Here is a 25247-nt window from a genome sequence, read left to right as displayed (position 1 = left end):
ACACTGTCTAACAGTCATACTCATTGAGCTCGATTGCTCATTTCGTTACCTTCCTGAGACCTCGGGCTTTTGAAGAACTTGCCTCAGAGGTCGATTGGTTAAGACTACAGCGGTTTGGGCCTGAAAGTAAGGGTGTAGCTTCCGGGCTGCCAATACCAAGGCGAAGGCCAGCTTTTCTATACTGGGATATCTGGTCTCGACGGTGTGCTTCCTTACATATTAGATAGGTTGCTGCACTCTGTACACCTCGTTAATTAAGACTGAATTGACTACCTCGTCACTCGCAGAGAGGTAGAGTTTTAGCTCGTCTCCAGGTTCCAACCTGGTTTGCAAGGGTGGCTAACTTAGGTACCTTTTCAGCTTGTGAAATGCGAGCTAACAATCTTCAGTCCATTCAAACTCTTGGTTCTTCTTGATGGCTTTAAAGAACGGAAGGCACCGCCCAGCCGACTTAGACATGAACTGGTTCAGGTGGCTATCCGACCTGCTAGCCTTTGTACTTCGTTTATTGTTCTAGGAGGTCGCATATCTAAGATGGCTTGAATTTTATCTGGATTGGCTTCGATGCCTCGTTGGTTCACTATGTACCTAAGGAACTTTCCCAACGTGACGCCGAAGACGCAATTATTTGGATTGAGCTTTAGATTAAATTTTCTATGTACGTTGAAGACATCAATCAGGTTGGCAATTAGAATTTCATGGGATTGCTCTTTGCGACCATGTCATCTACGCACACCTCTACTTTGTTGCCAAGCGGCGGAAATTTTATTCACAAGGCACTGATAGGTCGCCACAATGTTCTTTAGGCCGAAAGGCATGACCTTGTAACAATAAAGGCCGGTCTCAATCACGAAGGCCGTTTTCTCTTGGTCGGTAGGATCCATCTGGATCTGGTTATAACCGGAGTATGCATCCATGAAGGTTAATAACTCAAACCCCAAGGTTGCATCGGTCTATCCTAGGGAGTGGGAAGCTATCCTTTGGGCAGGCTCTATAGAGGTTGGTATAGTCGATGCACATGCGCCACTTCCCGTTGGCCTTCTTCATGAGAACTGAGTTGGCAATCCAGCTCGGATATTCAACCTGCCTCATGAAGTTTTCTGCGAGGAGCTTCTTGACCTTCTCGTCTATTATTCTCCACCTCTCATGGGCGGACTTGTAGAGGCGACCTCGCGATCAGGGCTGATGAGGCTCGTCTGGGTTGGTTGTTCTGATTCTGCCTCCCTATGGGGGTTCCTTTGATCCTGTTGCTGTTGTTACTAGTTGAGGATGCCGTTACTTGAGGCTCAGAGAATGGGTGAGAACTTAGCTTCTGTGTAGCGTCTTTCCATAGACGGTGTCAATTGATGGTGCGCGATTTGGTGCTCCCTATTGGCAGACAGCTCGAATGTTGGACTAAGTAGGTCACCTGGTCGAGCTGCAAGAAAGTGATGATTAGAGTGTTTGGGTTGCTTTACCTGGGGTGGGCACTTTGATGCTTAAGTTAGTGAAGAGCTTTGAGGGAGCTGAAAGCGAGAGAACTAGCTAGTGAACTGTGAGAGCTAAATCGTGTGTCCCTTTCTTAGAAAATGGGGGCACCTTTACATAGGCGTCGGTTGGCGTGAGCTTCATGCACCGCGTCCGAAACCCCTGGGAGGATGTGACTTACCGGTCTGAAGTCCTTGGAGGTAGTTTCACATGTGGACTAGGCTTCCGTGCCTTATCCAGCCTCTGGAACAATTGGTGCGGGAGCTGACTTCCGGAGGACCCGGGAGTGATAAGACGCACGCAGAGAAGGTCGGCGAGCACGTCTCGTAGGTCGCCACCTGGACCTCAGTTAGATCGGTAAGTCTTTCAGGGGAGGTTGCTCCTCACGCCGAGCTCCCTTGGACTGGTATTGACGAGGTTCTACAGGTTGGCCCTCCCGAGTTTGTTTTTTGAAATATTTTTCAAATCTGATTCCTTACTTGCTTATTACAATAAATGATTAATTTTTATATTGATTTTGTTACGTGTGAGTGTGATGGTGTGAGCCATGGAGTGGATATCGATACCAAGAGGTAAGTGTCTTTTTTAAGTGTTGACTTCATTAATGCTGATTATTTAATGTTGTATAGGTTGTGCTCATATGTCATATTCTTTAATTCTTTTATATTTATATTTTATATTTTTATATTGAATCATTGAATTTGAATGTGTTAAACTGTTCTGTTATTATTATTATTTTTTTTTGTAGTCTAGTCTCCTTTAATTATTTAATGCTGATTTCTTAATTCTGTACTTATTGCATATTTTCCTGATTAACCAATTGGATCATTGCTGATTGCATATTCTTTAATTCTTTTATATTTAATGCTGTTTGCATATTCTATAATTCTTTTATATTTAATGTTGATTTCTTAATTTTCATATTGAATCATTGCTGATTTCATACTTTATCAGTTTATCTCTAATTTTTATTTCTGTAGATTCAAGATTGATCATTGATGATTGCATATTTTCCTGATCGACTTTAGATTGCTGATAAGCTGATTACATTACCTCTAATGAGTAGTGTCTAATAATCTAACTTCTAACCAATTGAGCTAATAATTAAGTAATTGACTTTGTTTTTTGAAAATTTCCTGATTTCTTAGAATTTCTACATGTTTTTTTTTTTCTATTTTTAGTTTTTTTTTAATTTTGTGCACCTTTTTTAAAAATCGATGATAGAATTCAGGTCTGCCTTAGAGTTCAGCCTGACTGAGTTCAGTTATGTAGAAGAAGAAAAGGTGAGAGAGAGAGAGAGAGAGAGAGAGAAAAGAGAGAGAGAGGAGAGAGAGGAGAGAATACTGGTTCGAACTGAAAGAGTCAACTTGACTTCTCCCAGTCGGCTAGTAAGTATTTATATTATTATTAAAACATAACTGAAAAGACCTATGTGCCCTTACTTAAGTTAAGAGCACTTGTTCCAACACAACCTTACAGATCAGCAACATTAATCAAGGTATAAAGACAACAACATTAATCAAGGTATAAGAGCCCTCCACCAGTCTTCATCCCTGTCTTGAGATCCTGAAAAACACACATAAAAGGATAAAAGGTAATGGAGCAATTAAAGTGATTTGGTCAGCTTATTAACAGACATAAGGTTAAAAGGCAATTTAGGAACATACAGAACTGAAGAGAGGGATACAGGATTTAGGTCAACATTACCAACACCACAAATTGAGGATGTGGAACCATTAGCAAGGGTGATAGATTGTGATGTTGAGCAATGAGATAAGGAGGAAAACACACCTGGAGTTCCAGTCATGTGATCGGAGGCTCCAGAGTCAATGATTCAAGGATTGGGGTGTAGATGCCAGACAAGCCATAACTGAGTGAGCAAAAGTCGCCGTGTTCTGCTATGATTGGATAAACCTCTCATATTCATCACGGGGAACACTCACCATCTCCTTCATGGGACCATCTGTGGATGTAGGAGGCATCTGGTCAGATGAATGATTCTCCTGTCTAAAGCCGGAACTTGAGTCATCGGTTGCGGCATGATTGGCCCAGGTTGAGGGAGGACCATGTAGATCATAACAATAGTTGATGGTATGTCCATCCATACCACAATGAGTGCACTTCCTCGGGCCTGAGCTACGTCCTCTACCACGAGCTCCCCCTGAATCTCTGTTCCCAGTACGACCACCACCACGATTATGAGTAGACCCACCATTGCCACTTCGGCCATATGCAGAACCACTACCACCACCATGGCCAGACTGAGCTCCCCGAGCTCCACCTCTAACACCACAGCCTCTCGATGCAGCAAAGGCAGATCTATCTGAGATGTTAGAGTTCTCAGTAGATCCGATAGAAATCCTCCGGAGTCGAACAAATACCTCTTCTAGGGACGGAAGAGCTGATCCCCCTAATATCTGAACTCATACTGGTTCATATTCAGACTTTAGTCCCACAAAAAATCTAGTCACATCAAGCTGCTCTCTCTCTTGTTGCTGAATCTTGACATCAGAAGTGAGAGGATGATAGAGATTCAACTCATTACGTATGTTCCTCATGCTGGCATAGTACTCCTCACGACTTTGATTGCCCTGTTGCAGGTTAAAGTACTCTTGATAAAGCTGATAAACTTTGGTTGTATTGTCCTGCCCCGAATACAATTTCTTCGCATGGTCCACACATATTTGGTAGTATCAAGGAACATGAAGTTCACACTAATCCTGGGTTCCATACTGTTCCACAACCATGTGATGATCTGAGCATCCTTTTGCTCCCGGTCTTCATACTCGTGAGAGTCAGAGGAGGGTTTCTTTTCTTTGATGTGTTTTACCTTCTTCTTTGCCTACAGAAAGACTTCAATGGATTTAGCCCAAGGCACATAATTCTCTCCATTTAATTTAATGGAGGTCATCTGAACATTCAGGTAGTCTGTAGGCACCATCACACTAGGTTTATAATCATTATTGTCTCCCATTATGTTATCACCGATTCTGCACACTTGCTGAATTCTATTATCACTGAGATCTGCACACTACACACCACTAGGTCACACCTATCACACTGATTGCAGCACTTATTGTTGCTGGAATGTGTGCTCTTTACACCACAAACCCTAGATCACACCTGTCACATTGATTTCAGCACTTGTTGTTGCTGAAAAGTGTGCTCACACCACAAACCCTACTCCTACAACTACCTGAAATCTCACCACTATATGATCATATCTGTTCCTTCAAAATGCACAAAGAAACCAGCATAAACCCTAGCATATGGTCTGAAACACACCTCCTATTTAATCCATAACAGATATCATGCACTGAAATCTCTTACCTTATCGCTGAAGTAACACCCATACGAGCAGGAAAGCAGTCCACACACGACAGCTGCTGCACACACAACAGCCACTGCCCACACAGTTCGGCCCTCTATTCTTCCTTTACTAGGAGAGGGCGATCTCAGAAATCACAGCAACCGACCACATATGACCTGACTGGAGGCATAGAGACCTCCAAGGGAAGAGGGCGATCACTCCTTTTCAGCTCTTTCCCTTATCTCCAATCGAACACAAAAAAAAAAAAGGAAAACCCTAGATAGGGTGCACAGAGAATGAACCCTAGGCAAGTAGAAATCTAGGCAGATTCAAGAAGCTCTGATACCATGATAGAATTTAGGTCTGCCTTAGAGTTCGGCTTGACTGAGTTCAGTTATGTAGAAGAAAAGGTGATAGAGAGAGAGAGAGAGAGAGAGAAAGAGAGAAGAGAGAATACTGGTTCAAACTGAAAGAGTCAACTTGACTTCTCCCAGTCGGCCAGTAAGTATTTATATTATTATTAAAACATAACTGAAAAGACCTATGTGCCCTTACTTAAGTTAAGAGCACTTGTTCCAACACAACCTTACAGATCAGCAACATTAATCAAGGTATAAAGACAGAAATACCCCTACGCTAACAATCGCCTTGCGCCTCAGGCGCATTTGGAACCTGTCACTTTTAAAACATTGCTTGATAGAAAGCCATGGTGAACCATCCGGTCCAGGTGCTTTACATTTGTCATTTGTCAATGGAAAAGATAGCCTCCCTAACCTCCTCTTGCTCAAAACTCCTCTCCAACCACTCCTTTAGGTCATTTGACAAACTTGGCCACTCAAGACCCTCAAGCCACACTCTATCGTTTAGGGGTCCCCTAAAAATGGACCTAAAGTGTTATTTGAAAGCCCCGACAATCTCATTTGGTTGTGTTAGTCACACCATTCCACCGCTAACCTTGAGATTTGAGTTTTCCTTTTCCTGCCATTAACTAGAGCATGAAAGAATTTAGTATTCCTGTCTCCCTCCTTAATCCATTTGTGCCTAGACTTTTATCACCAACTGATTTCCTCTTTAAAAAGTCGATCCTCTAGTTGCTTTCTCAGATTCCACCTTACTTCCTTGTCCCCTTCCCCAAAAGTTCCCTGTTCCTCCTTATCTAGATCCTCTATTTGATTAATCAAAGTTTGTTTCCTCTCTTCAATCCTCCCGAAATGCTCATCATTCCAAACCTTAATCTTGGATTTCAGGTATTGAAATTTCCAAAGGAAACTCATTCCTTTTCAATTGACACTTGAGTTTTTCTCCTCCCACCACTCCTTGATCCTTTTCTACAAATCTCAGATGGTATAGCCACATATTCTCAAACCTAAAAAGGGAAGGGCCTCCCTCCCTTAACTCCTTGCAAATGGAAACTGGACAATGATCTGAAGTTACCCTAGGTAGAGTTCTAGATACTAACCCTCCCCAATGCTCCTCCCAATGGTGACAGGGGATCTCCTTGCCTCAACCCTCTTTTAGTTGGAAAGAAATCCCTGACCTCCCCATTTGCCAAGACAAAGTAATTAACAGTTTGAATGTATCCATTTATCCAAAGTTGCTTCCAATTTTACCATGGTGATCTGGAGATTTAGATTATCATCAAGGTTACCCATTACTCCTGTGCTTATGCCAGTGGATTTAGCTGTTTTTAACAAAGATATCCTAAGTGGCACTAAACAGAGTGGGTGGTGCAGCAGGGGGTTCATTTAGGTGGCACCATATAGTTGGACAATTCTTAGTTGAATTGAGTTGGGTAACATAGAGCTAAATCAGCAGCACAAAAACAAATAGATGATGGGAAAAACAGGCATGTGCAAAAATAATTAGCACATTCAATAGTCAATAATGTTCAGAGAGGATCTAAGCACCTCAAACACAGTTACAAGAGATTAATCATGCCTTGTAGTTGAGAGCTTCAGTGAACATAATTGACTACCAAATATATATGGTACTGTCATTTTTATGGTAACAGCTCCAAAAAACACACCAAGTAGGAAGAAGAAAATATGGCTAAGAGAAACATCAGTTGGTAAGGTCTCTGGCTGGTTGTAGCAGAGACATGGGATCAAATCTCACTGTTACCAGGGTTGGGTGGGGGGGTATGGGTATGTAGGATGGGCTACTCCCCGTTATGCAGCATTCAAATCATAGAAACTGGATGTTTTTCTTATTTTGTGATAAAACTTTCTTAAAAAAGTTATCTATTGTTGCTGAGCTGCATCCGGACTGCTCTTAAAATAAGCTAGAACCCATTCTGTATTAGAATCTAGTTTTTCCTTGTTTGGAAAAGATTTCCACTCAGTACCCTTCTGGCATCAGCAGTTGCTTCATGGCTCTGACCTTCTGGGATCAGCGAGCAGGATTCCTCTGTTACCAACATGTGACCAGTTACCTGCTGCAATAATTAGAATAAGAGAAACTAGAAGAAACAGAAAAAAGAAGATAATAGAAATTATAGATAAGAAGAGAAAGAGAAGAAAGGCTTAAGAGTAGGGATGCAAACGGATCAGATTGGATTTGAATCAGGGTATATCCGAATCTGATATGATAACACATATCCAAGATCTGATTGGATCTCACAAGTGGTTATTTGAATCTGAATCTGTTAAGGATGGCAGATATCCGAATATGATCCGATCTGATTCAAATTATGAAGAAAATTAATAATAATAAATTATTAAAAGAAAAAACGTAAATACTTATATAAAGAAAACAAAAATATAAGTATTTACAAAAAATGCAATATAAACATATTTATAAATGAATATATTAATATAGGCATGTCTTTTTATAAGTATATATATAGGTCGGATCGGAATAGATAGGGAGGGGATCCGAATCCGGTCTAATCCGACCTGGAAATCTGACAGAGGTTGACCCGAATCCGACAAAAAATAGGATCAGATCCTGATCCAATCCATTTGCACCCCTACATGAGAGTTTTGGCTAGGCTGTGCCAGTTTAGTACCTATGAGTCCTGCTAGGGCCATAGCCCAGGCCTGAAATATGAGTCCTGCTAAGCCAGACTTCTGAGTATCAAACATTAAATATATATCGTTTATATTATATGATAGTGGGCAAGAGATGTTAATTTGAATGGATTAATCAAAGTTTAGATGTCTGACCAGAAATATTGAATCGAAAATACAATCAATACAAAGGTCACCCAATTGTATGGATGATGCACTAGCTAAACAAGAGGTGGTTAGAAATCAGTTGTTTTGAGCATAATTATAAGTAAAATGCAATAGGAGAGTTTAATGGGATGGCAGATTCATTGGCAAAACTAGGGGTTACTAGGGACCTATTTTATTAGGCAAAACTGTAATGTAATTGTTATGTTTGTATTGGGCTCAAATCTTCTTTATTATATGGGGTCAAATCCACATCTGGTCCTATTATTAATTGGATGCAGGTTCTATGTTCTGAATCTGAAATAATTGGGTTTGATGTTGGATTGGGTTTCAGACTTTTGGAGTTCATTAACTTTTCTACCTCTAATTCCGATCCAGTCATTATACTTAATAGTAATATATGCCCAATGATGCAACAATACTATTGGTAATTTATATTTCTATATTAGTATAATTTTTTAAGTGGACATTTTGTCTTTTCCTTTCCCTATAACCTCCTAGGAAATTCATTATTTATTTCTTTATTTAGACTGACTTCTTGCTTTTCTAGATTGTTTTTTCTGATGCATGGTGGATTGGAAAAAAAGATGAGAATCCAGGGGAGGCCCGGCTTGAATTTCCTAAGGAATTGAACCAGAATGAGGTTAACTTTCCTAAAATTCACTTTATTAACTTTCCATTGAAAGATTGTTGTTCAAATTCTGATATGTTTCTTGGACAACTAATTGGTTTCAGGGACAAGGAGACCATGATTTTAAAGGTGGTGCAGGTGTCATATCTGAAGAAAAACCAGGTGTTAACAAACTTGTAAAGGACTATGAATGCCACTCCCCTAGAGACGTGCCAGAAGATGATGCATCTGAGGGTTCTGATCATTTGCTTGCTGATGATCTGAAAGATATGATGGACATGACACCAGTTCGGCATTCAGCAAGAACAGCTGGGAAAACGTTCAAGTATTAGCCTACTTATTTCATCTGACATACTTGTTAATTTTAGATAGCAACTGGAGGAACTCCCTAACAGTTCAACATCAACTTTATCCTGACAAATCCAAAAACTATCAAAGTCTCTCCCCGAACAGATCAACAACAACCTTAGAATCAGAAACTATTATAATTTATTTCCATCCCTGCTCCAAAGCAAAAAACAGAGATTTAAAGATCACCCACAGCTCCACTTCCAACGGGTCACCAATCATCCCTAGACTTCCTCCTGTGTCCACAACAAGAGATTTATGTATTTTTTCTATCTAGGATTGGACAAGAAAGGAAGTTAAAAAGAAAGTGCATTAATCTAAATGTAAGGCATATGACAACCTCTATCATATACTAGGCATTAAAGAGGGAGAAAGTGGTATTATAAATTGTTGAAAGATCAATTTAGATTATTTTTGTTATTTATTCTCTTATTTTTAATTGTTATTATTAGTCTCATAGTTTTTTTGGTTTTCATATTGCTGTCATAGTGCCATAGTGTTTATTCTTTGATTTGGGTGGCTAGGGGTATTATGGTCATTGTACCTGTATCTTTTAATATAGGGGCAACAACTAGAATTTTTGCTTCTTCTAAATTTCTGTATTCTTCCTTTCTTCTTCGCCATGCTTCTTTTTTACAATTCTTCAGATTTTACCATTCTTTTATTACCTATTGGTTTTTTACAAGTATTAGAGCATACAAGGTAGTTCTACGATGAAGCCCATGCAGCTGCAAGACCAAAAAATTGCATAGAGATTTGAAGAGAGACTGGTGGTGTGTCCGGAAGTGCGTCCTTAAACACCCCGGAACACCAGTTTAAACATTTATAATTTTTACCGTTTCTCAAACAACTAATGTAGTGAATGGGTGAGAACATGTCGTATCCATAGGGGAGCAAGTGAAAAATTAATATATACTTAGATCCGGACAAGAGAATACAATCGAGAATTGCAGAAAATAAGAAAATAGAATCCATTATTGCTGAAATTAAATGTTTCGAATTTAAACATGACAATAAATAAAAATAAAAATTTAATAAAGTATGGGAATCAACAAAGGTAATAAAAGAAATAAATAAAAAAAAATGATCTAGAATCCGGATCCGGTGGCGGTAGCTGCAGATCGGCCAGACAGCTTACAGAAACCCCTCCTGACAAGAACCGGACGTCTGTCCTTTCTACAACCCTCGAACCCCTTGAGACACCTTAGCCTTGAACCAAACGAATTTAGATCTGCAAAACAGAGAAACGAAAAAATAATTAAATCTAAAAGATTGCAGAAATAAACATAACAGAAAAGAAAAGAATGCTTGATCAGATCCAGTGGCGGAGTTGCAAAATGGTTGAACAACTTGCAGGAACCCCTCCTGACAAGATCTGGGCGTCCTCCCATTCTACAACCCTTGAACTCCTTAAGAAACCTTAGCCTTGTAACTGGGTAATTGACCAACCCCTTCTATAAGGCCCCTGGGGTCCTTTTTATAGAGAAGGGTGGACACAACTGGGAATAGAGAGAAAGAGGGGGGCGGCAGTTGGGTTTTAGTTAAAATATGGGTGCCCTAGGGTTTAGAATGAAGGGTTAGGATGGTTCTAGGGTGATCTTAAGGCTGAGAAGAAATGGAGAAGGCAACCAATATTATGTAAGGCTGAGATTTAATGGCTAAAGGCTGAATGGTGAAGATTAGAAGTTAGGTGGCTCATAGGGTTAGAATGCTAGAAAGAGAGTGCCCTAGAATGGATGGTGGAGATTAAAAGGGATGGAAGGTGAGGGTTTAGCAGTTAGGGGTGGCTAGGGTTTGTTTAGAGTGAAAAGAATGGGTTAAAAGGCGCCCTAGGGTTTGCTAAGGCGTGGGGAGCATGCTAATAAAGTAGGAGGGGTTTCAAACTGGGTTTAGTAGCTTAGGAGGTTCCCTCCTGCTTTCAGTTTTTCAGAAAAAACCTCCTCTCTCAGCTGGACTTCACACCAGCTTACCAAAATCTGCATTTCAGCCATGAAAACTTTTCAGTTTTCCCCAAAATTTGCAGAGACCCTTAGAGGCCACAACATTGCATTTAATTGGGAAAATGGCACATCTTGACTATTCTAAGGCCGAAAATACCCCTGAATTGATGCCCTTAAGGCATCAAAATGCATGGTTATCAACTGGTCAATCTAGATTAGCTCACCTTGTTCTAGAAGTTTTTTGGAGTCTCTATTGAGTAATTATTATACAAGAAAGATCCTTGGAGTTTCCTAAAAGTCATGAACAAGATAAAACCTGGAATAACCTTATGGAGATTGAAAGGTCACCTTTTGTGGTGGTGTTTGGGTTTTAGATGATTGCCTATAGTTTGTTTAAGTGGATGGTTATTACAGTGATTTAAAAGGCGTGCCTAGGCACATAGGCAAGGTGCATTTCAGGGTATGCGCCTCACCTAGGTCCTAGGCGTGCCCTTTCAAAAGGCGCACGCCTGGTGTGCCTAGGCATGCGCCTCGTGCGCCTTGTATCTCAGCCCAGGCGTGTGCCTTTTGAAAATTTGACGTTTTTTTGCTTTTTTGAGTGTAGCCGCTCGAGGCAAGCCCAAACAAGTCTGCTCCAATCTGCTCGCTCATTGAATCTCTGAGAACCCCCCAATTTGGTAATGTTGCTCATTCATTCATCCTAATAAAATGTCTTCTTAAAAAGCAATTAAAACTATAAAATCATTATTTTTTGTGTGAAAACAAAAAATTTAAGACCTAACATGGAGTTGTTTGGGCTTGCCTCGAGGGGCGTGGCACAAAGGCGGCTTGTAGAATCAGGAACGTAATATGTTTTACATTACATTAGCAACTTGAAGTAATGCAATTGAGTAAAAAAAGAGATTAGAGGTTTTACATGCTTGAAAATGTTTTATATGTTTGATTTTATTTTTAAATTCTCATTTGAATATGCTTTACATCTTATGTTTATGTATTTTAATTTTAGATAATAAGTTTTTTAAAACGTTTATTTTAAAATTTAAGTTTATATTTTTATTAATATTATGATCAATATTTTTTGAATTTTTTGACATTTTTTGATTCTTGACTTTTTTTTTTTTTTTTTGTATTTTTGTGCCTTGCCTCAAAAAGGCACACGCCTCGCCTTGCGCCTCAGGCGCAAATTGACCCCTGTGCCTTCTTTGCCCCTTGTGCTTTTAAAACACTAGGCTATTCTTAAGAAGTGATCTGGGGACTCTGGAGTTAGTGCCCCATTCTCTCCCTTTTCTTGGAGGCAGCTATGGTGATTTCTACCCTAGGATTGATGTGGTTGAGACCATAGTATATTTAGCAAAGTGACATTGTTTATGTGTTTCTAGGAGGACAAGGTTGATCGTTTGTGGGATTGTGGATCCTATAGGGATGGATTACAAGTTTGGAATGGAGGTAGGGATGACTATAAGTGGTGTTGGGAGAATCCTAATATAAACCATTGTAAAGCTAGGTGGTATGAATTATTTGGAATAATCACTGTTTGTATGCATGTACATAGGAGGGCATGCCAAACTAGTGTAAGGGCATGTGCTATGCATGTGTGCAAGTAGAGGGTAAAGATATATGTTGATCAATAACAGAATCATTTTAGTAAATTTGATTAAAGAAGGTACAAGAGAAAAGGGGAGGGACAAGCTCCCTTAACCCTCCCCACAATGTTTACTCAATCTTATATGAAAGCGAAACTGGGGTATATTATAGGTGCTTTGAAGGAATTAGATCCTACAGGCCTTGTACATGCCAAATGGATCTAGGAGAATTTCATGGTTATGTCTTGGTTGTGTGGATCTATGCTTCCACATTAGCAGAAAACATTTGTGGATGAGAACAGCCAAGGAAATTTGGGATGACCTAGCAGATTCTTGTTCTTAGGCTTTAGATGCTATAGGCTTATAGCATATTGGTTACTTTGGTGAAATTAACAGTTTTAAGTAGAGGGGGAATACTTTGGTAGTATGCTTAAGACACTTTGCTAGGAGATAGATCATCTTGAGGCAGTACAGACTGCAGGGGAAAGTCTTAAAGATGCAGCTACACATCAAAAGATGGTTGAGTGAAATAGGGTTTTGTGATTTTCTAGCTAGTCTCAACCTTGAGTATGGCATTGTGAGGAAGAATATAGTTACACATGAGAGAATTACACTCTAACAAGCCTATTCATCGATCCGTGGAGAGGAAAGTAGGAGAGGTGTGATTCTGAAGCTTTCATTGTATTGATTCTACATCATTAGTGCCAGCTAAGCCCATATCAGTAGGAGACAGGTGGAGTAGTGGTGATAGATTGATAGTGAAAAGGAGGACAAGTAGGGGTTGGTATGTTATTATTGTAAAACGGCCAAACATATCAGGGAAACTTGTTGGAAGCTTCATGCTAATCTAATTGCTTGCTTGTCTAAGAAGCAAGAGGGGAAATGCATATAAGGTAACTCGTCATGAGAACAATAATATACAACCTAGAGAATCTGAAAAAGTCATCAACAAATAACAAGAAATATTTGTGCCCTCCATAGCAAGAATATGGTATGGTCTCTTCACATTTTTTTTATCAATAACAAGATTTATGTTAAAGATTTAAAAGATAGATACGTGATGTACAATATACAGACAGACATTGAGAGGCAAACAGATTTGTCTCTCCCCGACAACCTATAAGTATTACAACATTGCCCAGAACATATTCTCCCTTTCCACTCTTTGCTTGGCTAAACTATCTGCCATAGAGTTAGCAGACCGCTTAACCCATTGAACCTTTACTTCCATATCTTTTCTTAACCATTTGAATTTCTTCTTTGGAGAGTTAAAAATCCACATCCTTTGATCATTGCACCGCAACCAGCTCACCACCAGTTTAAAATCTCCCTCAATTACTAATTTTCTGATGTTCAACAAAGCTGTTCTTTGTATTCCTTCCATTGCAGCCAGCACCTTTGCTCTGAGGGAATCTCCTTCCCCTACTGTTCCTGAGTTAAGTGCTATAACAATACCTTTCTCATCTCTGAATACACCTCCTATTTCTGATGGTCCAGGATTACCCGTACATCTCCCATCAAAGTTGAGTTTTGTGAATCCCCTATCTGGCGGGCACCATAGTGGATTAATTACTGATCTATTGGGTGGTGATTCAGTCACTGCCTTCCAACTCCTAAGAAGATCATCTATAGACACATTAGAGAACTTGTCCATGGATTTTAACCAAACTGCTGTTCTAATCAAGATAGTTTCAAATATAACCTCCTTGAAGCTTTCCTTATTTTGAAACAATCTTGCATTCCTCTCTTCTCAAATAGTCCAAACAAGTGCTGCCCTTGTACATTTCCACATAATCCTACCTCTTTTGTTTGGCCATTCAAAGAATGTTGAGGCAAATAAGCACCCAAATAAAGAGAAACACCATTCCCAAATACAAGTGGTAAAGGAGCAAGAAATTAGCAAGCGATGACAGTTCTCACCATTGGCCTTACACAAGAAACATCTATGAGGGGACAAACGCCACTATGATCTCTTTTTTTGAAGTAAATCACAGGTATTAATCTTTCCATGAACAACTTCCCAACAATAAACACTAACCTTGGGTGGAATAGGCTTGCACCAGACCTCCTTAACTGGGAAAGGATGCGAGGAAGACAAATCAGAAGTAGACAAAGCATGGAAAAAAGAAGCACAAGTAAAGGAACCAGAGGGGGAGCAAGTCCAAATTCGGCCATCAGGTTTGGAAGGGTCCATAAAAACATCTTTTAGAAGTTGTAACAGATTAGAGACACGAGGAGTTTCTGAATCCCTTAAACCCCTATGGAATCCCAGATCCCAACCAATACCATTAACAGAACTAGAAGGAACAAGGAAATTAGAAACTAGTTTGTTCTTGAAGCGGCTGAGAGCAAAAAGAGACGGGAGTTGGTCTTTTAGTGGGGAGGAACCCAGCCACACATGTTCCCAGAATTTTATACGATGTTCACTACACAGATCATACTTGACCAAGGGAAGGAAGGAAGGTAAGATACCATTAATAGCCTTCCAAGGAGATGCATGAGTTTCCCTATTTTGTGGTCCACTGTCCCATCCATCAGCTGAGAGCCCATGTATACTTAAAACCACTCTTGTCCAAAGCTTATTTATCTCTTCAGGTAGTCTCCAAAGCCACTTCCCTAACAAAGCTAGTTTCTTCTTTGTAAACACCCTAAGCTTAGCCCACCTTCCTCCTTAGACTTACTCACCACATCCCACCTAACTCTATGATCCCTTTTACCTTCCTCCAGATCCCATAAAAAATCTCTCATCAACTTCTCGATCTTCTTGCACATTGCACACTGACTAGTGCCTTGAAGATTGAAAAGTAATAGATTGGCAAATTAGCTAGGGTCGACCAGATTAGGGTGATTCTACCTCCCAAAGAAAGATACCCCTTTTTCCAACAACAAGGCTCTTCGAAATCTACCATTCCTTCACCTTGTGGACTATCCTTGGATGGCTCAACCACATATTTTCAAACCTAAAAGGGGTGGGACCTCCACCCTGAATCTCTTCTTAATAAAGAGTAATAGGCCAGTGATCATATGTTACCCTAGGTAAAGCCCTCGATACGACATTGTTCCAATGCTCCTCCAAATCCACATAGAAAATAGGGATGGCAATTTTCCCCATCCCTGACGAGGACCCAACTACCACGACTCGATGGGGTCGGGGTGGGGATTGTTTTGGCAGGGTGGGGACGGGGACAGGGATTAATAGGAATCCCTGGTCGGGGTTGGGGTCGAGGATGGGGATTGAGGTCCCCGCCTTGCCTCATCCCCGATTATATATATTAAATGTTACTTATATATTAAATTATACTATTATATTATTTATATTATATTCTATTATATATATCAAAACATTTTTAAAACATTATTTATAATTAAAATTTTTTATTTATTTTAAGTAAATTTATTTAAAAAAATTTTGTTATCTGAAAACATTTCGGGGATTCGGGTCCCCACAGGGAACCCATTCCCATTGGGGATCGAGGATGGAGAACAATTTTTATCCCCAACGGGGATTGGGGACGGGAATGGGGGTTTATTTCAGAATTGGGGTCGGGGACGGTGAATATGATCCCTGCCCCGAACCCACCCCGTTGCCATTCCTAATAGAAAAGAAATCTATCCAGTCTAGAGCAGCTGGGGTTGGGTTGGAGATTTGACTAAGTGAATTTATGATGGAGAGGTAAATCCTTGAGTTCATGGGAATTAATGAATTCATTGATTTTTTTTTTTTCATTTTGGTACTAATCCTCTGTCTTGGATTGTTGGACTCTTCAGTAAATCTTATAGCATTAAATTCACCCCCAATGCACCATGGTTCCTTCAAAAGTCCTCTAATGTCACTCAATTCTTTCCATAACTCATTTCTCTCCCTATAATCATTGGGTCCATACACATTGGTCAAAACCCATTCAAATCCGTCCTCCTCCTGTTTAAACTTGATTGATATTGTTAACTTTCCCACCAACTCTTCAGCCCCTTCCAGAGTTTCATTATTCCACAAAGTTAAAATACCCCCGAGGCACCCCAAGAGGGGGCTGAGGCCCAACTTATTCCTCTAGCCTTCCATATGCTCTTGGTCCACCTTCTATCGAAATCTTCCACCTTGGATTCTTAAATTATAACTATATCCCTTTTTAGCACCTCCTTAATCACACTGCTCTCTTCCTATCTCTTTCCAATTCTTTTACATTCCAAATTCGAATCACAACCTGTTTCAAATGCCCCTTTCTTTATTAACCTTACCTAGAGCTTCTTTATCCTTCCCCTCTCCCATTAAATTCCTTGTTCCCCTCAATATCCTTTTTTGTCTTTCCACTTCACTTAACTTTCTCTTTCTATCTTTTCCCCCACCTTCTTTACCTCCTAGAAAGGCTTTCAAGTCATTTGGGTCTTTTATTTTGCAGCCTAGTTTCTCAATGAATTCAGCAACAGAATCCTCTACCTCTTTCCTAGCCCCACCAACAAGCTCCTTTCTGGCTGCACCTAGAATAGTTCCTTGCCCCTCCCCATTTTCTTGGAAGCTTGCCATTTCTTTGGCTTTTAAATCCTCAAATAAAGAACTGATTAGCTCCCAAATCTTTTCTCCTTTTTCTTTTTACTATTCCTCTACTCTCATCCCCTCAATCTCCACTACCTTCTTAAAACAACCACTTTCACCACATTCAGTACCAGGGGCTCTAATCTTAATGGAGTGGTTCAACCTTGGAGCACCTGTTTCAGGCAGAGAAGAAGGATTAGTACCACAAATTGAAATTACTAGTGTAAGTACATGCAGTCTACCATCATTGGGATTATGATGAGGACGTCGAAGGAAAGCCATGTGGAGAAATCCCAACCGGAACACCCCTACAATGGTACAGAAATATTTCATCAAAGCAACGGAAGGCTCATGCACTCGCGATGAGCACAAAGAGCTACCCAAAGTATGTGATGGGCATAAAATGCCTTCTGGGACTTGTGATGAACGTAGAGAAGCTTTGGAGATTTGCGATGAACAATGAACGTCATTGTAGACTACTAATGGACACAAGATGACATCACATGCCCACAATTAGCCCAACACGACAGCAGTATCCTGCGATGGGCATAAGAATGACAATTCATTCCATGACAAGCGGTAGAGGAAGTCCAAAACCAACAATACTCGCTTGCGGGTAATCCACGTCACAACAAACTGTGATGAGGCGTCTTGAGGGTGACCGATGAGAGACTCAAACACGTCATCTGAGCCAAGATCTCATCCTGGACACGTGGCCACAAGAGAACCCCCAAGGGATGTAGCCAATACGTACCATGTGAGAATCCTCAGAAGAAAGGAAACTTTATTTCTAGAGGATCTCGCTGGACACGTGGCGGTCCTCCGATTACCGACATAAAGACAAAAAGTTCCCTTTCCTAATAGGAAAGGTCTTCTTTATGATCCTTCTCCCAATAGCTTCGAGATCCTCCCTATAAAAAGGGACAGAGCACAACCCCCAGACATTACCGTCATCATTATCCGAGACTTCCTAGATCTCCTTAGGGACCTTGGCATACCCATAACTTTGACTCGCAACCTTGACCCAAGCCCTACTCCATCTTCGTCTTTCAAGGAGACCATCAACACTGCCTTACCACCGTACTTACAACTGGCATACCTGAAATTGAGGGGGAGAGACGTGGATCTGCCAATAGAACAGTCTTTGAATTCACAATCAATTTAGGGTGAGGGGTGCAGCCTTCCAGATCATCTCATGCGCTGATAGGGGAAGTGGACATGTCCTTAAACAACCTTTGCTCACTTCCAGACCTCTCGTGTTCAGTCCCAAATAGATGATCTGCATTTGGCCTCTGGTTGACAATAGCTATCTCTTCACCAAATTCTGAACACTGCTGTAGCATGGGTCCGGTCACCTCTTCATCCAGAGCCGAGCGGTCCTCCTCTGAAACCATCCTTAACACTATTGTATCCCCATTCTCTTTCTTGTCGGAAACAGCAGGGGTAGGGGTTGGAATAGCTTCACTCTCTTCTTGCCCGAACAATGAACCAGTATCTATATCGTGAATCTCTACCATAGTCACAATTTTTTTTCCTCCAGTGCTGCCAATGGAAGACCCTTCATCTGAAAAGGTATCTTCTGTATCTGAATCATTGCAACTTTTTCTCTTCTGGTGCTGCCAATGGAAGACCCTTTGTCTGAAAAGGTATCCTCAAAGTCATATCCAAGACATAATCCCAATCATAGCTCAAAATGATATGTTCTGAGAGTGGCACTAATATTGGAGTAGAGACTATAGTGCCAACATTCAAAATTGTAGAGAACACTAATGTCAACCCCACTAAGGTGGTCCCCACTGTTCGTATGTCAGCAATAAGTTATGATTAGGATTAGTTCTTTATGGTAAGATTATGACTAGTCTTTTATAAGATTAGGATAAGATTAGGATTAGTCTTTTTTCAGCTTTATCTTATCTTGTTATCTTATCTTACCATGTAAGCAATTCAGTCCTTTTACAAGTATGATACTATGTATATAAATTTAAGAGGGGTGCGGCTGTTTAAACACATCAACCCAACTCTCTTTTATCAAAATCTCTCTCTCTCTCTCTCTTTCTCTCTCTCTCTCTTTCTCCCTCTTCTTTTCTTATTTTTTTCTTCTCCTTTTGAGTGTCTGTTCAATCTTGATCGACTACTTGGTATCAGAGCATTCGATCTAGGGTTTCTCATGTGGAATTAATTCAGCCGACCACATGAGAATTATTTAGGTCTGAGTTTTTTTTTTTTTTTTTCATTCGACTGATTCTTGGAGATTAACAGAAGTCTTCAACAACTATCCAAGGATTGGAAAGTGCTACTTGTAATCAGGAAGAATCAGAGAAGAATTAAGTGATCAAGGTTAGGTCTTTGGTCAAGATTGGAGGTGCCAATCAGATTTTTTGGTTCTCTCATCAAGATTGAAGTTGGCGATCAAGAAGATTTTTCTCCGAGATCAGTTCTGTTTCAGAAGTTTCTCGGGTTGATCAGAATCAAGATCAGTTTTGAGCAAACTAAAGTTGGCGATCAGAATTTCAGCATGTATTTTTTGAATCAAGATCAGTTTTTTTTTTTCTCAGAAATTCCTGGGTAAGGTCTTATTCCTTCTTGAGGGCAGCAACAAGGATAGTTTAATTTGTGAGGTACGGTTATATAGAATTTTTTTTCTTTTTCTCTTCTAGGGTTTTAAGAGAAAACCTTGAAATCCAGGACTGTTCTCTGATCTTTGTTTTCGGAGTTCTGTACCCAGGCCAACTGCTATTAGTTCTCAGATTTAGTAGGCTGATTGATACAGTGATACAGTGAATTGGAATTTTTTTTTCTTTCTTTGAATCTGATTTCTGCTTCTAGACCTACTGTCGTTAGTTTTTTTTTTTTTTCAAACCTAGTAGGATTATTGTTACAGTAAATAGAAGGTGTTTTTTGCTTAACCTCTAACCAAGAATGGAGTTCAAGCACCAAGGGGAGGGTGGTTTTGGGACTGGTTTAGGTGGCATGACTGAAAACACCTTCCAAATTACAATTGTAAAGTTTGATGGTTCAAACTACTTAGAGTGGGCCCGATCAGCCATGATGGCCATTGGGGGAAGAGGAAAACTGAACTATTTGTTGGGAGATGTGAAGGAACCAAATAAGGAGGATCCCACTTATGCTAAGTGGATTCAGGAAAATTATTTGGTGATGACATGGCTGTGCAATTCCATGCAGCCACACATCAGTTGAAATTGCTTGTGGGCAAAAACAGCCAAAGAAATATGGAATGTTGTAAAAGAAACCTACTCTCAGCCCCTTAATGTTGCTAGGGCTTATGAGCTGAAATGTGAGGTTAAAAATCTCAAGCAAGGTGAGAAACAAGTTTCTGTTTATTTTTCAATCTTGAAATCCCTGTGGCATGAAATTGACCACCTTGAATCAATTGAATGGGAAAGTCAGAAGGATGCACAGATTTACAGAAAGTAGATTGAAACTAATAGAGTGTTTGAGTTCCTGGTTGGTCTAAATTCGGAATATGATATTGTGAGGTAGCAACTATTGGCAAGATACAGTGTAACTCCGTCCCAGGCCTATTCATTAGTGCACAACGAAGAGACTAGGAGAAAAGTTATGCTACAGCAACAACCTTTTGAATTAGCTCTGGCAGTAGTTAAGCCCAAATTTGGGAGTGATAAGAAAAGAGACATGAAGAAGGAAGCTAAGAAGGACCTAGTATGTGAGCATTGCAAGAAACCTGAACATACTAAAGAGACCTATTGGAAGTTACATCCACATTTAGTTCCAACAAAACTCAGAAACAAAAAGAGGAATGCAAATATGGTTGTTAACACTGATAGTACAACTTCATCTGGCACAAGAGGTAATCCTCTAGATACTCTAGCTGTTGTCCGAGCTGCTCTAGTTCAGCTGGAAAATGAAGTTGGTAATTCAGCTCCACCTCCTAAAACACCATTAGCACCCCATACTTCAGCTTTTGCTCATTTAGGTAATCGAGCCTCAGCTCACCATGCCTTAGTCATAGGTAATACAGATCATTCATGGATAATAAATTCTGGAGCATCTGACCATATGACTGGTTTGTCGTTATTATTTACTACCTATCACTTATCTTCAGGCAGAGACAAAGTATCCATTGCTGATGGCTCCCTCGTTCCTATTTCTAGCAAGGGAGACATCTAATGCTATTTCCTTATCTTTGGTTTTGCATGTTCCTAAGCTTAGTACTAACTTGCTTTCAGTTAATAGCATTACAAAAAACCAGAATTGTTTAGTAATTTTTTTTTCCGGATCGATGTGTTTTTCAGGATCTGGAGACAAGGAAGGTGATTGGGACTGGCCGTGAGGCAAATTGAGTCTATCTGCTTGGAGGGAGTCCTCATTGGGAAGACAGTGAGACTGAGAGGTCTTGTGTTTCTCAGTCTGTTGATCAGGCTATGCTTTGGCATAATAGGATGGGTCATTTATCTTTTCGGGCTTTGAAGAGTTTGTTTCCTAGTTTGTTTGAATCTATCCAGATGCCTAGTTTGAAATGTGAGAGTTGTGAACTTGCAAAGTTCACCTTCATTAGATGATCTTGATCTTCCCATAGCAGTTCGTAAGAGCAAGCGTCGTTGCACCACATCCACAACTCACAGCATTTCTCAGTTCTTGTCCTACGATCATTTGTCTCCCTCCTATAAGTCTTTTCTCGCATCCATTGCCGATGTTCCCATTCCCAAAACAATACAGGAAGCATTGGAAGTACCAGAATGGAAAGATGCAATAAAAGCAGAAATGAATGCCCTCATCGGAAACAATACTTGGGAGATAGTTGATCAGCCTAAAGGTAAGAAACTGGTTGGATGTAGATGGGTATTCACTATGAAACATAATGCCGATGGTTCTATTGAAAGGTATAAGGCCCGGTTAGTTGCAAAAGGATTTACTCAGACATATGGTATTGACTACTTGGAAACTTTTGCACCAGTAGCAAAGATTACCACAATCAGAGTCTTATTATCTCTTGCAGCCAGCTACTCTTGGCCATTGTATCAGATGGATGTTAAAAATGCCTTCCTCAATGGAGACTTGCAAGAAGAGGTTTACATGTAGTTGCCTCCTGGATTTTATGGTACAGAGACAGGAAAGAAGGTTTTTCGGTTGAATAAAGCCTTGTATGGACTAAAACAGTCCCCTAGAGCTTGGTTTGATAGATTTAGACAAGCCCTTGAAAGGTTCGGATATGTACAGGCCCAGTCAGACCACACCTTGTTTATTAAGAGAGTGGATTCTTCCTTAACCTTGCTTTTTGTATATGTGGATGATATTGTAGTAACAAGAAATGATAATACTAGGATTGAGTCCCTTAAGCAACTTCTTCATCAAGAGTTTGATGTAAAAGATATGGGAGAACTACGATACTTCTTGGGCATTGAGGTAGCCAGATCCAAGCATGGGATTTTTGTTTCTCAAAGAAAGTATGTTCTTGACTTGTTGGAAGAAACAGGAAAGTTGGGTGTTAAGCCTGCTGACACACCCATTGAACAAAATCACAAGATTAGTGTAGAGGGTGGAGAAACCCTTGAAGATAAAGCTATGTTCCAACGATTAGTTGGAAAACTTCTCTATCTTTGTCTGACTCGACCCGACATTAGTTATACAGTCATTGTGGTTAGTCAGTATATGCACTCTCCTAGGACTACTCACCTCCTTACAGTTGAGAGGATACTATCATATTTGAAGAGGTGCCCAGGTAGAGGTATTTTATTCAAGAATAATGATCACATGAAGATAGAAGTTTTCACAGATGCTGATTGGGTTAGGTGTGTTGATGATCAAAGATCTACCTCTGGATATTGTGCTTTTATAGGAGGTAACCTTGTCTCTTGGAGGAGTAAGAAACAAAATGTTGTTTCTCGTTCCAGTGCTGAAGCTGAATATAGGTCCATGGCAAATGGTGTAGCTGAGATCCTATGGTTGAGATCATTATTTGAGGAGTTAGGTATTGTTTATGAGAAAGCCTTGATGTTGTACTGTGATAATCAAGCTATCATCAATATAGCCCATAATCCGGTACAATATGACAAAACTAAGCATATTGAAGTGGATCGGCATTTTATCAGAGAAAGGGTTACATCTCAAGAAGTATGTCTTCCATACATCACCTTCGACATGCAGCTGGCAAACCTTCTCACCAAGGCGGTTTCAAGGAAGAAGTTAGAAGCAGATTTGTGCAAGTTGGGAATGACAAACATCTATTCCCAACTTGAGGGGGAGTGTAGAGAACACTAATGTGGACCCCACTAAGGTGGTCCCCACTGTTTGTATGTCAGCAATAAGTTATGATTAGGATTAGTTCTTTATGATAAGATTAGGACTAGTCTTTTATAAGATTAGGATAAGATTAGGATTAGTCTTTTTTCAGCTTTATCTTATCTTATCTTGTTATCTTATCTTACCATGTAAGCAATTCAGTCCTTTTACAAGTATGATACTAGCATATAAATTTAAGAGGGGGGCGGCTGTTTAAACACATCAACCCAACTCTCTTTTATCAAAATCTCTCTCTCTCTCTCTCTTTTCTCCCTCTTCTTTTCTTATTTTTTTCTTCTCCTTTTGAGTGTCTGTTCAATCTTGAGCGACTACTAAAATAACTCAAAAAATAATGTTAACACTTCTGGTACATTCATATGGATCAAATATGAGTGGTCAAACTTGCAAAAGAATGGCTTGATGGATTACATGAAACAAATTTGGAAGATCTGTATTTTCTCAAATTTTCACACGAGGAATTTTTGAAAATTCAAAAGTGGAGTGAAACTGCATTTGTTTCTTGCTTCAAAATTCTTCTAAAACCATACATTGTGCAATGGTATGGATTTCAGACTTTGAGGCTCCTATGGTCTGTATGACCTGCTTACATCATCTGACAACAATACAACATTATGACATCAGCAGGTTGCTCTGCAATGAATGATGAAGAGAGTGAGATGCTCTGGCTGGATAGCCAAGTTTATCTACAGCACTTGTTGTACATTCTATTAATAAAATTAGTAAATTACTTCTTCATGGAAGTGGCAGTGTTGCACTTCCAAACCATGTTAATCGTAGGTACTATTTCTCCCTTTTTTTCCTGTGCCTCCTGAATCCTCCTTCATGTTCTCTGGTCAGCAGCTAAAGGGCCATACTCAATTCTGGTCCTAGCTATCTGGGTCTTGGGAGTATTTGACCTAACCTCTGACACTTTTTTTTGCATGAAGTGGTTACTTTCCAATTTGAATCCACATCATCATTCTTGTCAACCGGGGTTTTTACTATTGCACCAAGCACTGACCCCTTTCCCTGGTCAGCAGTTGCCAAAAAAATTATAAGTTCCATTTATTGAAATTTATTAGTTCTCTTTTTGTACTTCAAACATTAAAGCATCTAGTTGGTTTCATTTTTTCTTTTTCTGCTGATGCAGTTTTGCAGAAACTTCTTCTGGAGATGGTTCTGCTGGTACTGATTCTGATGAATCCGAAGTGAAGGAAATGAAAGTTCGTGGGGAGCATAATGATGCAGTTAAGAGGCGCTCATTTAGAAATATCCACATTATACATGATTATTTTGTATATTTTTGTGTTAAATCAAAATTCGTTTTTCAGCATTGATGCACATTCAACCAAATAGCCTTTCCAAGAGTTTGTTGGTTCCCTTAAATGATAGCACAGGCTGAAGATTCTAGCTTGGTGGTCCACACCACTGATGAGAATGTGACAACAAAGACAAATTTCTCAGACAAAATTCAAGAGCATTCCTTGTCAGTTAAGAAGTCCAAAGAACATACTCTTAGTAAATCTGGTCCATTACTTCAAACTACTATATCCACCTTGTTTGAGAAAATGGAGGGAAAGGTAAGGCTTTAGAGCACTTCTCAAATTAGTAGAACTCTGAATGTATTTTAGCATGGATTCAATGGTTCTTTTTTTTTTTTTTTTGATCAGTGATGGATTCAATGGTTCTTAACAAAAGATATTCCTTATATTGAAAGTTTTTTTTTTTTTTTATGGTATTTTTTCATCAATAACAAATAGCTTTTCATTAACAGAATTAAGGATTCAGTACATGAAAAGGGAGATAATCTTTCTTAAATCTCCCAACCAAGAAGTCCACCCAACAGGTGGGAAAAACAATTACAATTACAATTGATCCCAGAGAAGAGAAACCCTATTAACCCCTTGTTTAGCTAATCCATCCACAAAAGAATTAGCAAATCTTTTAATCCATGAGAATTTTACATCAATATCCTTTGTTAGCCACTTGAACTTCTTTTCATT

General features: G+C 39.7%; 1 protein-coding gene across 6 annotated transcripts in view; it reads left to right on the top strand.

Annotated features, from left to right (window-relative positions):
• The window catches only part of RHL1 (root hair initiation protein root hairless 1 (RHL1)), a 42695-nt gene that overhangs the window by 9250 nt on the left and 8198 nt on the right, over positions 1-25247 (top strand). For all 6 annotated transcript variants that reach the window (XM_088941972.1, XM_088941969.1, XM_088941973.1 and 3 more), the window contains 4 exons: positions 8501-8593; positions 8686-8906; positions 24395-24514; positions 24641-24824. In XM_088941972.1, the coding sequence (XP_088798098.1) occupies positions 8501-8593; positions 8686-8906; positions 24395-24514; positions 24641-24824 (618 nt within the window). The remainder of the gene's footprint in view (positions 1-8500; positions 8594-8685; positions 8907-24394; positions 24515-24640; positions 24825-25247) is intronic.

This window comes from Nelumbo lutea, chromosome 4 (genome assembly GCF_056320005.1).
Source record: "Nelumbo lutea isolate HS-2025 chromosome 4, American lotus-T2T, whole genome shotgun sequence".
NCBI lineage: Eukaryota > Viridiplantae > Streptophyta > Magnoliopsida > Proteales > Nelumbonaceae > Nelumbo > Nelumbo lutea.
Note: the sequence above shows the minus strand (reverse complement) of the source record. Positions and strands in the feature narration are given on the sequence as shown.